This window comes from Aureobasidium pullulans (genome assembly GCF_000721785.1).
Source record: "Aureobasidium pullulans EXF-150 unplaced genomic scaffold scaffold_13, whole genome shotgun sequence".
Classification (NCBI taxonomy): Eukaryota; Fungi; Ascomycota; class Dothideomycetes; order Dothideales; family Saccotheciaceae; genus Aureobasidium; species Aureobasidium pullulans.
The window spans coordinates 623,730-639,916 of record NW_021941033.1 but is presented as its reverse complement, the minus strand read 5'-3'; the positions used below and the strand labels follow the sequence as shown (position 1 = coordinate 639,916).

General features: G+C 50.6%; 6 protein-coding genes across 6 annotated transcripts; 1 reads left to right on the top strand and 5 right to left on the bottom strand.

Moving 5' to 3' along the window:
* Positions 1–80: 80 nt before the first annotated feature.
* M438DRAFT_300236 (S-adenosyl-L-methionine-dependent methyltransferase) lies at positions 81–1,695 on the top strand. The gene is made up of 2 exons (XM_029902063.1): positions 81–168; positions 231–1,695. Exon 2 carries the CDS (start codon positions 423–425, stop codon positions 1,626–1,628), a length of 1,206 nt encoding a protein of 401 aa, XP_029759064.1. The 5' UTR covers positions 81–168; positions 231–422; the 3' UTR covers positions 1,629–1,695.
* Positions 1,696–1,862: 167 nt separating this feature from the next.
* M438DRAFT_336849 (uncharacterized protein) lies at positions 1,863–3,161 on the bottom strand (the record flags this gene model as incomplete). The annotated part of the gene is made up of 2 exons (XM_029903927.1): positions 1,863–2,195; positions 2,289–3,161. 2 exons carry the CDS (start codon positions 3,159–3,161, stop codon positions 1,863–1,865), a joined length of 1,206 nt encoding a protein of 401 aa, XP_029759063.1.
* Positions 3,162–4,069: 908 nt separating this feature from the next.
* On the bottom strand, positions 4,070–5,508 carry M438DRAFT_336848 (uncharacterized protein; the record flags this gene model as incomplete). The annotated part of the gene is made up of 2 exons (XM_029903926.1): positions 4,070–4,387; positions 4,639–5,508. 2 exons carry the CDS (start codon positions 5,506–5,508, stop codon positions 4,070–4,072), a joined length of 1,188 nt encoding a protein of 395 aa, XP_029759062.1.
* Positions 5,509–7,888: 2,380 nt separating this feature from the next.
* On the bottom strand, positions 7,889–9,385 carry M438DRAFT_366850 (uncharacterized protein; the record flags this gene model as incomplete). Its single annotated transcript, XM_029907915.1, has 2 exons — positions 7,889–8,197; positions 8,528–9,385. 2 exons carry the CDS (start codon positions 9,383–9,385, stop codon positions 7,889–7,891), a joined length of 1,167 nt encoding a protein of 388 aa, XP_029759061.1.
* A 2,915-nt stretch (positions 9,386–12,300) lies between these two features.
* On the bottom strand, positions 12,301–14,419 carry M438DRAFT_347103 (uncharacterized protein). Its single transcript, XM_029905821.1, has one exon. The coding sequence runs from the start codon at positions 14,050–14,052 to the stop codon at positions 12,466–12,468; it is 1,587 nt and encodes a 528-aa protein (XP_029759060.1). The 5' UTR covers positions 14,053–14,419; the 3' UTR covers positions 12,301–12,465.
* M438DRAFT_398400 (Tim17-domain-containing protein) lies at positions 14,398–15,883 on the bottom strand. The gene is made up of 2 exons (XM_029909360.1): positions 14,876–15,883; positions 14,398–14,815 (listed from the first exon to the last, which is right to left on the bottom strand). The coding sequence occupies exons 1-2, from the start codon at positions 15,506–15,508 to the stop codon at positions 14,795–14,797; spliced, it is 654 nt and encodes a 217-aa protein (XP_029759059.1). The 5' UTR covers positions 15,509–15,883; the 3' UTR covers positions 14,398–14,794.
* Positions 15,884–16,187: the final 304 nt, after the last annotated feature.

Genomic DNA, 16,187 nt, shown 5'->3' with positions numbered 1-16,187 from the left:
CCATTATGCTCAATATTTGCATTTCACGAAACTCGTACACGGCGCTTAAAGCTACTTCTCTGCTCAGGGTTCCGAAACTGATGCGACTTGGTGTCATACATTGACGCAGTGTCAGTCAGCGAACATCAAGCTGACACCCAAGGCCGTACTGTGATGACGAAACCATTTGTACGGGATCCCGACCCTGTGTCATTGAGTATTTCAGGATGCTGAGAGGATCATGAATCTAGAACTTGTCGATAATCGACTTTCCGTGCCATCGGAATCTCCGTGGATGGTCCAAGGACACTCCGTGCTTATCATGCATAGCAGCCTGGAGTGAAAAGCTGACATTATAATGTAAAAGAGCAACACAAAAACAGGCATTTCAGCACAATCACCACTTCTTTCAGAGATCTAAATTCTACTGCACTACCGACGCAATGACATCTCTGCAACACGCCTTCGAAACTGTCCATGCATCTGGACAGACCTGTCTGCAAAACCCCGAAACTCGCGAAACACGCCTTCAGGCCCTATCTGCGGCGAGGAAGCTTGTCTGGGAACTCGAGTCTGAACAAGGTGCCGTGTTCAACCGCATTGGAGACCTTCTTTCGACGCTGGCACTAGGCTTTTTGGTCAATATCGGTGTTCCGCAGAGCATACCTCAACATGGAAGCATCTTCCTTGACGAACTTGCAGTCAAAGTACAAGCCGATGCTTCTTTCCTCGCTAGGCTCATGCGCTTGCTGTGTGCTTTTGGTATCTTCCAGGAGACGGACCGAGACACTTACGCCCATACCAAGCAATCCATCTTATATGGCCAAGCAGAGGGAGAGTTTGTCTCCCTCCTAATCAACGAACAGTTCCTGCCGGTGTTTTCACGACTATCTGAGTACTTTGCCGACCGTACACTTGAAAGTCCGAACGATCCAAAGCGTCATCCGTATGGCTGGGCTCACGGAATGAACGATCACCACTGGATCGAGGTTCTTGCCAGAGACCCAAAAAATCTGGCTTTGTTTGCAAAATCTGCAGGCTTCCTGGGAGACTTTGCGGCTGACGTCTACATCTATCCCTACGACAAAGAACTCAAAGGTGCATCTGACAAAGCGGTGACCGACAACTCTGTGTTGATGGTGGATATTGGTGGTTCCACCGGTGATACGATGAAGATTCTGCGTCAGCATTATTCCGACTTGAAGGGTAGAATTGTTGTTCAAGACATTGCGGACGTCATCAACAACATACCTGCTGGCTATTTGCCAGATGGAATTGAGGCAACTGTGCATGACTTCTGGCAACCACAGCCCATCAAAGGTGCTGGTGCATACTATATGCGTCGTGTCATGCACGATTGGCCAGACGAGCATTGTCGAAACATTCTTCGCCACATCGTCGATGCTATGGATGAGCATTCCAAGTTGCTCATTGCAGAGGCTGTTGTCCCCGACCGAGTTGACATGCGCGACCCCTCAGTATACTGGATGGATTTGGTCATGTTTACCTTTTCTGGCAAGGAGCGTACGGCAGCGCAGTGGAAAGATCTGTTCGAGTCTGCTGGTTTGGAATTGGTTAAGATCTGGAGCATGGAGATGAACACTCATTCTGTGCTGGAGGGAAGGAAGAATATGGCTATGAAGTGCTAGGATTTCCTGCTCTATTGGCGGGTACGCTATGGAACATGTTGTTCCTGACTTACTGCCAGGGCTTCCCATCATCTCCTTCCCCAGTTGCATTTAGTAAGATATTGACCAAAATGCAGGATCTTTTTGATACTGATGGAGCTGTCCAAAGAGAGGCTCCGTGCGCCATGCTCACAGTGATGACCATCCTTTTCCCAGACTGATTCGTGCTTTTTGACAGCAGTGTCGAAGAAGCTCTCACTGTTTCAGGGCTCTAGTGCGCATTTCCATGCCTCTCTGCTCATACTTCCTCTTGGCCTCCTTCTCCTTCAGCTTGTTCTCGGCCTCTTCCCTCCTCTTGCGTTGTTCTACCTGCTGAGTTGCTGTAAGGTCGCGTTTCGAGGGCTTTTTGAACTTGTCACCGTCGATGCCGAAGGCAGGCACGAACCAGGAAGGAACAAAGGGAACTGGTGAAGCTGATTCGACAGCGGTGCTCCTCCACAACACCCAGGTCCAAGTACCGAATTCAGTGTTTGCATAAAGGTAGGCCTGCTTTGCGTTGATGCTGGCGGAGATGTTGAGTTGCTTCTTCTGTGCTGATGTTAGCTTCAGTCGTGCTGCATGAACATGTTGCAGTTGCATGAGGTAGGGGGCTTCAGGGTCACAAGGCTGTAGCCGACTTACGTTCATGATAAAGCATTTGTCGCTTGGAGCATGTGATTTGATCTCATGTAGTAGTTCGACACAAACTGGCTTCCAACTCTGGAGAATCATCAGGAGAGCTTCTCTGTGGGCGGCGTGCTGGAAGTACCAATCGTCATCGTCAAGGTCAGTGACGTTGCCGACGCGCTCGGAGCCCGCCAGGTCGATGTCAACTTGCACGTCGCTGACCTCTTCGATGAGCTTCTGCAAAGATGCGTCAATAAGTAGGGTACGTTGGTCAGTCGTGGCTGGCTGACCACCGCAGAGACGCAGGTAAGTTACCACTTCAACCTGGAACTCGGTCGAGGCACAAGGAGATGAGACAGGGTTATCGTGAGGGAGGTAGTGGCAGTCGGAGAGAACGGCATAGAAGAGGTAGCAGATCGAGTCCAGGTTAGGGTAAGAGCCCATGAAAGGGGGAGGCTGGTACTCCTTCTCAGCCATGATTTGAATCATAAGGTCGCAGGCAGACCTGCTGGCATTGTTATCACTTCCTCTAATCTGTGCGATTGCAGTCCTACAGTCATGAGCCGCCTTAGCCATGCCATCGAGGTCTAGGTCGTAGAAGGCTGTGGTGGACTCCTGTGAGCTTTGCGACTCCGAACCTGAGCTGGGAGAAGACTGTAGGCGGTAGAGGGCAGGTCCTCCAAGGTTCAAGTTGCTAAGCCAGTCGGCGATATCGTTAATCTCCTTGTTGTCGTGTCTGATGTGTGTGAGAAGGAGGATTTTCTGGAAGTTGATGCGAACAATGTCGCCGATGTTGGTAGAAGCGCGTTCGTTGACTATTGTGAAGATCGTGATGAGTACAGGATCTTCGGTCTCCTCAGCATCAAAATTGTCAATATGATACGGCATCGTGACGAGGTATTTGGTTTGCTGGAGTCTTTGCGAAAAGGTTCGCTGAAGGATTTGCTGGAAAGATATGGAAGACTGTCGATGACAAAGGTTTGATGCTGTTGGCGGAATGGCAAGGGAACTTGGTGGAAGACTTGTTGTCGTTGCTTTCGTAGGCGACCGTGAAAGTAAGACAGGATCGTTGTGTGATAGAATGTTCTGACTTCACATGCGCCATTCGGAACATTGGAAACGACAATTGCAAAAAGACAAGCCAACGCTTTGGATCGAACCTTGGACTGTCGGTCCCGTTTCCATGATTTGGCCTGCCACCACTAACACAGCTGTTTCTTATTTAGCGATGATTGAACAAAGACAGGGGCCGTCTGACAGGGTTGAGAAAGGCAAAAAGGTGTCCACGAAGGCAAAACGAAATACCTCTTCAGGCCGATATCCCACCGATAGATACCGCATCGATCGAACGGCTCCCGTCTTTTCGCAGCTCGCTATCCGCTAATATGGTGACAAGATTTAACCATTGCGCCAATGAAGACGTTTTGACAGTTAATTGAACCCTGAACTGGTCACAATATATACTCATAGTTGAATCGAAGTCTTATTTCCTGATCAAATACTGTTGCTGGACTCAGTTGCACGCGCACTGTATCTGAAGGAGACCGAACTACTACGATAGTATCAGAGTGCATAGCACAATCATAGCTGCGGTACTGTGCTATGTGAGAGTATCCGGCCTAATTGAGCTAATCCTGCATGCTTTCATCTCCATCACCACCACTGTCCTCTTTGTAATTGTTCTCGTCATTTCCGTCTTTTCCCGACCCGAACTCCGTTTGTACTTGATTACACACACTCTGCCTGGCCACGACGATCAATTCCGGACCACCATTACGCCGCCGAAGTTCCACCACCTACCCTCTCTGTCTCTTTCTCAAGCGAATAGACAGGTCCTTCTTGGCTGCCTGCTCCTCCGGCGTTCTCATTGGCAGCTTTCTCTTCTTGTCCTTGGACGTCTTCACTACTCTCTGCAAGGCCGCCGAAGGCAACAGAGGAGGCAGGTCGTCGGGCTCAAAGGCAGGCATGTACAGCAGAGGAACATAGGGCACCTCCGACGCCCTTTCTGCCTCCTCTGTCTGCCAGATGGCCCATGTCCAGGAGCCATGACGATCATTGGCATGAAGGTGGCGCTGCTTCGCCTTGATGGCCCAGAAGATCTCGATCTGGCGTGTCTGTATACGTTAGCCTGCTCTTGGTATTGTGTGTGCCCCTTTTGTACACCGTGCAGCTATCCCTGGAACCTGTGCTCTCAACTATATATCCATCCAAATGCAAGATCATTTTCGAGAGAGTGTGAATGTCCAGTGAGAGACTGTTGACCCACCGTCTCTCAGTGGCAAACGTAGCATTACTCAATAACTTTCTGCATTTTGACAAGCATACCAAAAGGCGCGCTGGGCGAAGGGGATGTTTATGAACTTACATGCATGATAAAGCATTGGGCAGTGCGGGCAGCTGTCTTGAAAACGTCGAAAGTTCCAGGGCTAACCTTTTCCCAGCTTCTAGGAGCCATATCCAGGTGTTCGATTTGGGCAGCGCACTGGAATCGCCATCCTTCAACCTCTTCCTCGGCGGGAAGGTCATCCCAGTCGTCAAAGCCACCTTCCTGCAAGGTAGGGATGCTTTCCAGATAGTCGTACACGTTGCGAACAATTTCAATGAAGTCGTCGAAGGTAGTGCTGATGTCGCAAGGGTGAGGAAAGGAACTGGCAGGTCGGCCGCCGGCGAGGTAGAGAAAGTCTACGAATTCAAGCACGACATCGGTAGGCTGGTGGTCGGGAGTGGGTAGGGGAGCGCGACGGTAATATTCGGCTGATGTTGCAGCATAGAGGGATAGACAGAGGTCGTCCAGGTTGCTTTGGTGGCCGCAGAAGGGTAATGGAGTGCAGTTCAGCTCCTCCAGCTTTGCTTTGATGATGGTTTCGGCTTTCGCCATAGGCTCTTCGTAAGCGCGGCAGATGTTTTTCCTCAATTCCATGCATCTTTTGGCGAGCAGCTGCGTGCGGGTATCTTCGTGATCTCGTCTGGTGTGTCTCTGACCCACGGGAGTAGTTGGTTCTTCATCCGGAGTGGTATCGCCGGTCTCTGTGAAGTTCAAATCACGAAGGATTTCTGCTACATCGGTTCCGTCTCTGTCTCTCAATGCTTTCAGGTGGAATATCTTGTGGTAGTTGGCGCTGATCAAGCAGGTAATATGCACAGGGACGTGATTTGCCAAAAAGAACTCGCTGGTGGTTCTCTGCGTGACTGGGTCATTGCTGGCGCGTGACTCGAGGTGATCTTGCGTGTCCATAGTTGAGTGCGACACTGGATTGCTCGTGATTGTAGAGGATGGCGAGGGCAAAGGTTGAATGCACAAAGGCTTGGTTTTTCAGAGAGGAAGTGAAGTGTGTGTGTGTGAGATCGTGCAGCCCGCGAAAATGCGCGCTTCGCGCTGTGTTGACAATATTGGTCTACAGGCTGTGTGCTTGTGTATTAATTCGGTGCAAAGCGAGTTTGATCTTGGCTGACTTCCAAGATCACGGATCACGGAGCTTTGATCAAGCCGTGCAGCCGCAAGGGCAAAAAGATTAGCTACCGCAGGGATTTGATCCAGGGGCAATTGGTTCACTGCCGCCAAAACGCAGCTTTCGACCGTCACGTATATTACATACAGGGTGCAAAAAAGGGGGGCGAGTTGGTAATCGCAATGTTGGATTGCGCTTGGTGTATGTGCGTATAGACCTAATTAGCAGTGTAATCATACCTCTTGCACGATGCTCAGTCGAAAAGAGCAGACCTTTTTTGGGAATTGCCATGGCATGCTTCTTTGTAAACTACCAGGATGTCCGGACTCCAGTCCGGAAACGTCAGCATTGCCCACTGCGCCACAGAACCAACTCTATGCTCATAATTCAAATCTTATCAATATGTTTCCAACATCAAGCTGCGCAATCACACGATCTCTCCTAGACGCGACTCTCCGCCCAACTCCCGCCACATCATCTGCCTGCAGACATGCGCAGAGGTAAGGGCGGACGTTGACACTCTTACAAGCATCTGCGCACACGACACTGCCAATGTACCTACGACACAGCGATGTGACCAGCACGGAGCTTCCTTGCGAAGACTCACCAACGAGCAACGAGGTCCTTCGAAGCTGAATAGATCAACACTGAGGGCGGACAGTCCACACACCGTCTTTGAAAACACCTGCGGTTCTCAAAACCTTCATTACCTTTCGATGGTCTTGCAGTTGCTGCAGCTGTTGCGAGGTGTCTCGGCCTCGTCGCTGGCGCAGCATATTGTGCAGCTTCATCTTTGACGGTCGCATACCACCCCAGCTCAGGTGGTACATCGTTGCAACAAGAGACGCGTCGGGAACCAACAAGCACTCGCCATACCAGGAGACGCAGAGAATATCAGACCAGCGGCACGATGCAAGCATTCGAGATAGGCAGCGACAAGAAGGTTCACCACCAGCCTCCCAATGCCTTTCCTTCTCTTACTTTCATTTCAACAGACAAAGAGATGACAGACGTACCTTTTTGCCACCAACCGCCGCGATACCCCGACCTCGCTCCTTGTCTCGATCACATCGACCCCAATAACCCCAAACGCTTCCATCTCTTTCGTTGTCCTCAGAAGCTTGTGAAAGAGCAAACATACCCCTTTAGCAGTCACACACCCATTCTCCCAGCCACCGCATGCTGTTTGCTCGTCAAGCGAGGCCATCGCTCAAGCCACACATCAGTCAGAACCGTCAGATTACCTCAACCACCACCGGAGATTTCCCACGCCTTCGAATATACCAATCGCATCATTGTCGTTTACTATGGTCAAACAAAGGAAGAAAGAGCAGGAGGTGAAGTTCAAAGTTCCGCCCCACATTTTCCTTCTTCTTTCGAGACACTTTTGTACCGAGATTTCCCCATCCGTACTGTTCTATCGATGGATGTACAATGGATGCATAGGTGTTTGCTATCGGAGAAGTATATATAACTAATCAAATATATTGAGATGATGTATCGGTGTGCACTAGACGTGTCCGGACGTTGCTTGTGCTACCCGTGTATGTTTCGCAATTGCTCCCATAGCAAAACTTCTGCTTCAACGATACACCTCGGTGAATGAACCTTTGTCAGTGGTCGATAATGCCCAGCGTGATCACAACGGCCCACCAACTCTTATCGGCCATCGAGCTATAATCAACAGTGTCTGCAGTTTGACATGCAAATCATAAAGCTATTCAGCCATTGAGGAGCTGACCTTGCTGAGGTCGTTACGGAAGAACTTCGGAGTTTGGAGCAAGAAGAATATGGGGCAGCTTTTCCCAACCTCACTTCCTCCTCTTTCCCTTTTTATCTGTAACCACATCATACTGCTTGTTGATAGGATATAGATCGAACATAACTCAAACTTTGCGAGATTAATCTGTTGGCCTCTTTCGCTCATCTCGGGCATCCACGTCTCTAAAAACAGCCGAGGCTACAAGAATGCACAATGTTTCAAGAGCAGTGTAATCGTCTACAGAGATGCGATGCACAGCGTGCTCTCTCAGGGGATGATCTCTAACCCAGAATCTAGTTTTGCGTTCTCATAACTACACCTGCGCGTCGCCAGTGTACAGGAGCAACGGACTTTCTCATAATGTTGTTACAACTTTGACTGCCCCTGGCTGTTCCTTCTGGCTACTACTTGCTGCGTAGCGCCAGCTTGAGCTGAGTTCTCCTCTTCTTCCTTTCCTTCCCCTTCTCTTTCTTGATGGCCTGTTGCTCCTCCTTGGATGGGCCCTGGGGTGGGTGGCGAGGTGTCGACAGCACATTCATGATGCGACTGCCAGGGGTAATCACTGGGCCATCGGCGGCGGGCAGGAACTCGGGGGCAGGAGGGGCAGGAGGGGCGGTGAGGCTGGAATGCTCATTCAGAGCCCAGGTGTTCCAGTACTTTGGGCCATTGTTGGCCTTTTCCTCAATGCGTGCCGGCATCCCTAGCTGGTACTCCTGTGAGAGGTTAGTCTGGAGCTGCTTTCTCAAATACTACACAGCTGACTGGCGTGATGGTGAGAGGAAAGGCAGGGAACGCCCGAAGGTGTAGGCAGGGTTCAGTATGTACTGGCTATTTCCCATTCCCACGATATGTTGTTGGCCACCATCAAAATGCACGATGTTTTCCTTTGTAGGTCGAATGTCCATTGGGAGTGCTTGATTGCTGGTCCAGCTCGGCAGCTTCAATGGACATTGTACCAGCATGGAAGATCATCGTGCATTTTGATAGGGTACAGCACGACAAGCTCGGTGAGCTTGAAGACGAAAAAGATGTGGAAAACTTACGTGGATCAAGAAGACATGCTTGTCTTTGATTTTCATCAATGCTTTGTAGTTGCTCTCGTCGACAACTTGCCACGCGTCCCTCTGCAGCTCGAGAGACTCCATGTCTGCTGCGGCCTGCGACAACCAAACGCCACGCTCCTTCTGCTGGTGGGTCAGGTATCCTAGGCGCTCGGGCTGGCCCCTGCGACCACTTGCGAGGGTATCTAAAACCTTCTTCATGAAACCGGAAAAGGTGACGTAGTTCAAGGTAGAGAAATGCCAGGAGTTTGCGGGTTTTCCGCCGATGAGAGCAAGGTGGACGATGACGTTCATACGAAAGCGGTCTCCAGGAGGAAGCAGTTCTGTGACGGGGCTGGCTTCGTAGGTGGAGTCGGACGTCATGGCGATGAGAACGCCGGCGAGGTCGTCGACGCTTCTCTTGTTGATGACGGGTGGTATGTGGTAGCCGGTGGAATCGATGATCCTCTTGTAGGTTGCGATGACCTTCTTCTCGATCTTCCGTTTCGGTAACCGACGCAGTTGTTCAATGCAATCGCGAATGATATTCTCGAATTCGGTGTGTGGGGGAGACAGGCGTGCACTTTCGTCGGACTGCGCCAGGCTCACATTCTGCAATAACGAGGCAAGCTGAACGTCTTGGATGTCGCTGGCCTGAGCTTTGTGGATTGTGGCTAGCTTGATGAAGTTGATTTTGGTGTAATGGATAATGGCGGGATCTTCTGCGCATCCGCTGACGACTTCAAGGATCTGCTCATGGACTGGGTCTCTGCCGAATAGCTTTTCCAGATCGCTGCCGTGTGCCAGGAGGCTGCCGTCGAGCTTTATCAGGGTGCGAGGGTCTGCGTCCGAAGAGTCCATGATGAGTTAAGGTGACAGGGCGCGGTCGACGGCCAAGGCGCGCACAATTTGTTGGGTCGAGAGAGAATCAAGATTGGCGGAGGAAGATAGCGTGTTGTTTTAGTCACGAATGTTGACGTCGCGAACAGAGACGGGCTTTGACGAAGCGCTCTCACGGTTGGAACGCCAAACTTCCGACTCGCGATGGCATACAAGAAGAAAATCAAGATAACACCGTTCCGATGAGACAACGTGCAATTAAGGCATGACACATGGATACAAACTCAGACGACAATCAATTCAGGTCGCTGAATGCTCGAGAAACGAACGATGGAAAAGTGGAACATCTCGAAAAAGTGCAAAAAGAATGATCAGGTCTGGGATCGACCAGAAGTCCTGTCAAATCTGACCGTTCGGCGTGGTGGCCCTATCTATGTGTGGGAGCCTCAGCCCTACTAGACCATGTAGCTTTTCCATTGATACGGCTCTCATCCTAAGGAACTATATTCCCCCCCTCCCTCCGTGGCGGGAAAGTACTTGGCAACAATTTCTGTTCTTTATCAGGCAGTGCCCGCAGCAACATGGTTAGTTGTCAGAGCGGCGAACCAGTTAACGCGCTATCCTACATGGGATTTTTGTCACCACCCTCCATCACCCCCGGAGCCTATGGTTCCAGCACATGCCATCGTGGCATCGTCTTGGCCCAATCACCACGCATCTTTAAGGATGATAATGCAATACATTCTCTCTGCCCATCGGCAGGTTGCACAAACCCAGGACAGAAGTGAACAGAAACGCGCTTGCGGCACACATAGGCGTGTTGGTAATGTCATAAACATTATGTGCTCCTTTGACCACGATGATTCAGGATTCCCGTGTAGTGAGTATGGGATTCATGTGTCTACCACGCTCGACTGGTATCCCGCCTAGAGAGAAGCCAGAACACACAAAGTGATCTGGCGAAAGGAGAAACAAGGGAGTCTTAGATCGGATCAGGTACCTCAGCTTATCGCGGCGCCTCAAACATCTTGTGAGACGAACGCCTACACCACTTTGGTTTTAGTGACCGAAGGTTTGATCAACCATATAGCCACGCTATGACTATCTTGACTTGGTCACAATCACGTCTCAGCCCCTGAATAAATGACAGCACTCATAAATGAGCGTTTGTGCCAGTACGGAATTCTGCCACTGACATTGAATTCGAACACTTACCTTGGAGGTTTACAATTCGTGTTCCAACCTCACAGATACTCTTATCCAAGCTGCTGCAAAAAGACTGGTAAGTATTTTGACTGGCAGAATGATGATTCTCATGGGCGGGTGTATTCTTATATATCTGCACCTTCTTAGATATGCAGTAGATGAGGCAGGTCCAACTCAAGCGCTTCCCTGGCTATGCCTTCCTCAACACCGGCTGGCAATGTCATTTGCTGGCGGTCAACTTTGACCACTTGCCATCAACCATCCATATCCCATTACCACATCCACTTTACTACCCACATCTCGTCCAGCACTACGTCAACTACTGGGATCTACGTATCCGTGTCTTGCTACCGTGTCGGATTTGAAGAAGAAAAAGAAGAAGAAGAAGAAGAAGAGGACAGTCAAGTCTGCCCAGCCTAATGAACTTTTATCATGCCTAGAGGAAAGCTAAGCAGCGACCATCATGATAAATGTTGCTGACTAGATGCAGTCTCCTGATGGAAACCTTTCTGGCATCCATGTACCTGGTCATGGTCAGACTACCGGTTCTCTACCAGTCTGACGGCTAGATCCCCACGGCACTTCATCGCCGAACCTCAAACGCCCTCACGCCGAGATAGACGGTTACGACACCACAGACAGTTCAATACAGGTCTTACTAGAAGGCATCGGTGCTTCTTCTAGTAAGGTGTACATAAACACAAGCGATGCTACCATCATCAACGCCCGTTGCTACCTAGGCCATATACTGCCTCATGGGAGGCCAAGCCAGAGCGAGACAGACTATCCGGACTTCTGCCAATACGTGGATTAACGCCGTCATGTCAGGCGATGAAGACACGATCAAGAAGGCGGTCTACAAGATGAAGGCTTCTGGAGAAGTTAAGCACCAAGACAAACTGTCGAAAGCTTCAACTGCAGAGGCTTTGGAATGTGGAGTTGCTATCAAGGATCTGTCAATGAATACTGTCCTAGCAATTCGAACCAACCTCGAACTCGCGCCGATAAACGAACTCCAAAAGCGTTCGAAAGTCATCATGAAGAAACATCTGCCATATCTGCTCGGCAAAAGGGCCAACTTAGTTAAGTGTTCCAGCGCACCCTTTCTACCACAACGTTCCAAAATGAGCTTTAATACCACGCATTGACCGCTTGTCTTTTCTTATCGTCGAGCTTAGTCAATCATCGAGCAGTCGTAATGTATGTTGGAGCTCACATGCTCTGGCATGACAATGCGACTTCTTCTTTGCACATCGCTGGATGGACCAAACGTTCATCCTTGTCCCTTGAAAGAGATTCTCAGCATGTTTATGTTTCTACAAGCAATTGAATAGTCGTGCATTAAGGTGGCTGATGGGTAGTTATTATACAAAGGGCTTGTCAACAAGACACAAGAGCTTCAATTTGTGAATAATTGTCTCCTTGTGCTCGAGTTCTTGGTTAGCTTCTGCCAATTGCACAATTGTGACGTGCTCGCTTAACTACTATTCATCGTATGGACGGATAGACTACCTTGGAAGACATCTTGGACCTGTAAATGGTCACTAGAAGTGCTCGTCGTCCCATGTGATTGGTCTGTTTTGTCGACAACGAAGTGGTCGACCGTGTGACCCTGGCTATCAAGCCCCTGAAAGCGTTCACAATCAACACAGTCCACATTACTTGGAGACGGCACATGGCAGCACAGCAGTAGAGTGGAAAAATATCAGGGTAAAAGTACAGATTTTGGTGTTACACATCATAGGTAAGCGTCATTGCTCATGGATATTTAGATCATCGCGAGTTTCCTTCATCTCCCGACCCCACGCGAGCAGACCGAATCTCCAGAATGATCCATAAATCGAAAAACGCCCATGCAGTATGAGCAATTTATCACTAGAGTGCTCGGCAGGTCTCTACTTGAAGTCCTCTGGGTTGTATAGGCACGATTCGTAAGCAGATGCCAGCACTCCGACACCTTCAACATTCTTATAAGCCTCGCTGAGATCGTCTATTTTACGCCTTGCTGCCAAATCGTACATCTGCCACTGAAGATCGTGACTGAAGTGACTGTTAGCTTGCTCCGTGACTCTGGAGTACTGCATGTTGGCCTTGTCGAACCCATCGTTGTGGGCGTGAGGTGGCGATTGGTCATTCATGGCTTCTTCGAAGAGAGCGGTTTGCTCGGGAGTGGACGGTCTACGAGGGGCGATGAGACGAATTCTGGTTGGCTTGGCGACTGGCAAGGTAGGAGCAGGTGTGGCTGACTTGCGAGGACGGCCACGAGCGCGCTTGAGAGTGTCGGTGTCGGCAGCGACGTGCGTAGGACGGGCTTGGGTGAGCCTGTGCATCAACTGCTTGCGAAGGCTCTGAGTCGGATGATTGTCATCTGTGCCTGCGTCGCTCGCCTCGAAGTCTTCTTCCTCGGCGCCGAGGGTGGCATCGGGACTTGGTAGCCTGATACCTCTCGCAGCCCAGTAGAGATGCATCTCATGCGAAGGTGCAGCAACCACACTGTCGACATACTTCAGATCTTTCAAGCGCTTGTACTCAAAAGCAGTCCGGCGAGCAATAGGTGGCAGTCTCGGTACGACTGGGGGTGTCCAAATAAACCAGCCAGGGGGAACATCGTTGGGCTCAGTTGGCTGTAGAGATGCAAAGCCACGAAAGGGTTGAGTCTGGACAATTGCGTTTGAGCTTGCGGAAACCCGAGGTTGTGAGCCGATCGGCAGTGAAGAAGCGGTTGGCGATTTGGGCAATGGATAGGCATGAGACCAGACCATTGCGGGCATCTCACTGGGCTCGGTACGGATGATCCTATTGCACCAGGCCTCTTCGTCAGGGTCTTCGACATTCTTGGTCGGGTCGAAGATGTCGGAGATGATTGGCATTGTCAATTCTAGAGTGTACTGGCGGAACCAATAAGCTCTGAGGTAGTAGAGAGCTGCTCGCACTTTTGCAGAGAACGACACAGTAGTTGAGCCATTGGTTCCACGGTGCAGCTTTGCAAGGGAAGCAGGAGCCCCCCCGCTGAACAGCCATTCGGTGTAGAGACGCACATAGGTGGAGTTTTGATGATGGCAGTAGGGCTTCGGGCCAGGCTGGCACTCATACTCACACCTGAGTCGGAAGGGTCTCAAACCGGGCGGCATTTGAGCTTTGAACGGGCGAGAATCTTCTTTCCAAGGGGGCGCGAACATGAACAGGAAGAAAAGCGAACCAGGGATTGAAGAACATGTATAGCGAGGATCCAAACGGCACAGCATGTAGAGCCTGACGGTATCCGATGGCGCGCTGGGTATGCCGGTGAAAGGGTCGTTGAAGATTGGAACATCGGGCTCATCAAATTCTGACGATCGAAGTTCAGGGAAGAAGTGCCCAAAGGGTAGACCAGTGAGGCGGTCGAGACGTGTAACATCACGAGGAGGCGGTTTCGCGGGAGTAGAAGTGGATGGGCTGATGAGGGCTCCGGGAAGCGACTTTGAAGAAGGCGAGCCTTCCATTTTGCCGCTGCTATTGTTTTGGTGAGGCGGAAGGTGCGATGCTGCGCCGACTGACGATCAGAGGCAAGTGCTGTCAGCTTGAACGCGCTTGCAAGTTGTGATGATGCGCAGGCGAATCTGAAGAAACAACACCGAGTAGAGGGCCGCAAAGTCTTGACCAGAGCGCAAGAGAGTTGGCGACCAATCTTCAAGCCTTTTGAAGTGAGTGACAGCAAGCGCGCTTTTTGAGACACCTGTGAGATTCTTGGAAGAATCTCGAACGACATGCGCAAAACTATTACCGGCGAGACTGGAGCCGGTCATGAAAGAACATGCACGAATGGAGATACATAATGGAGACGAAATCTGTCATCAAAACTGGGCACTTCTATTCCGTTCCCTAACGAATCCGATAGGTTACGAAGCGGAATCCTTCTTTTTCCTGAAAAAACCAACACTAAAGAGAATAGCATCTGCACCCACCGTGGCAGAGATTGGAGAGGAGATTCGAGAACGGAACCTTGTAATTCGAGAAAAGTCGCTGTAAAAGAGTAAAAGAAGATTGATCCGTGACGCCTTGCAATGCCCAACCCGCGGTTCTTTTTGCTTCTACTGTACACATGTGAGGAGGGGGAGGTCGGGTCGAGGAAGGAGGTGATGATCATGAGAAAGTCATGACTGCAGGTCTAGAAGGAATGTCCTGACGGCGGCATGTTCGGCTTCAGGACCTGGCAAGATTATAGAGCGGAGGAGATACAGAAGTCTAGATCATCTGGCGAACGAACTAGAAAGAAGAGCAAGTCAGTATTTTGCCTGAAGTTCAAGAGAGGCTGTGCAAACTCACAGTCCAGGCACCAGCAGTACCAGCTACAAGACCGCCAGAGATCATCATGGGTCTGATTCCCTTGGTGCTCTTGAAAAGCATTCCGCTCAAGGCACCAGCAGCAATGCTGTTGGCAGCGTCGTGCTGACCACGGTAGTGGCCGATGAAGGAGTTGAAGCCGTTGTAGACCATGGCGATAACACCAGCAGAGTTGCCTAGGAAAGGACCGCGACGGGTGATGGCGTTCAGTGCCGAGTTGAGACGAAGCTTTGGCGGCGAAGATGCTGGCAATCTGTTCAGACCCTCTGCAAGACCCCAGGCACCACCAACAGTCAGACCAGCGAGGTATGTAACGCCAGTACCGTAACACAGGTCGTCGGACCAGCCGCGCGACGGAAGAGCACTGCGGTTACCGGGCAGCTCTGACAGCGCTTGATCGTCGAGCGAGAGATAATCGAGAGTGTCCTGGTTGAGGCCAGCGAGAGGATGTAGTGATGCTGGGTCGAAGGCGCCGGGGGTGTTGAAGAAAGAGTTGACGTCCTGGGCTTCGAATTGAGGTTGCGACGATGTCGTCACGGCCATATCTTGCATGGGCGCATCCTGCGGAGATTGCTCTGCTGTCTTGCGACCGGTGAAGGAGTCCCAGATACCCATTGTGGTAGTTGTAGTATGTGAGGTTGGTGAGCGATAGTGTTGCTTGTCGGCGTCCGTTCACGGCGGCGAGGGCTGTCTGACGAAACGATTTTTTGGACAAGCTTCCAGGTCCTCCGGAACTTTCCACTTCCATCCAGATCCATGCCAAGCCCTGACTTTGGCTGGGTATACCACTCCAGGTCAACATCAACATGATTTCGCACACTATATCTTGTACACGACACGGCCAATCATAGTCACTGCCCCGCACATCACGCCTGTTTGGACTTCGTCAAAGGCGATTGTGATATGCATGTCCACCTCTTGAAAAGACTGATCTGTACTATAAGAAACTCGACTGACCAAGCTGCTCATACCACGAGCAACAGTCTCGTCTAGACGGAATATTCATGGCAAGGTCGCGTTGCTTTGTTAGGAGCGACTCATCAACGACAGTGAGTTCCTGTTGGCTGACCACGTGCCTGCACAGTTACGAATTCACCACCCAAGTCGTTGCCTTCGTTGAGTCTGTCAACATCTCGTGATGGCTGATACGCGAGTTACTCGATTGATGAAAAGAGGCTTTGAGACATGGCCTTTCGGAAATTAATACACGATATCGCAAGATTTGCAAAGCTCTGACAAGCCATCTTCAGACCCTGACATGTGATAGTTATACAACAGACAAGTTTGTTCCTCC

What these genes read in the sequence shown, in the direction of transcription:
- M438DRAFT_300236 (XM_029902063.1), top strand. Translation starts at nt 423, where the DNA reads ATGACATCTCTGCAACACGCCTTCGAAACTGTCCATGCATCTGGACAG.
- M438DRAFT_347103 (XM_029905821.1), bottom strand. Translation starts at nt 14,052, where the DNA reads ATGGAAGGCTCGCCTTCTTCAAAGTCGCTTCCCGGAGCCCTCATCAGC.
- M438DRAFT_398400 (XM_029909360.1), bottom strand. Translation starts at nt 15,508, where the DNA reads ATGGGTATCTGGGACTCCTTCACCGGTCGCAAGACAGCAGAGCAATCT. An exon ending in GTACTGCTGGTGCCTGGACT is followed by an intron (nt 14,816 to 14,875) that starts GTGAGTTTGCAC and finishes TCTTCTTTCTAG; the next exon opens with TTCGTTCGCCAGATGATCTA.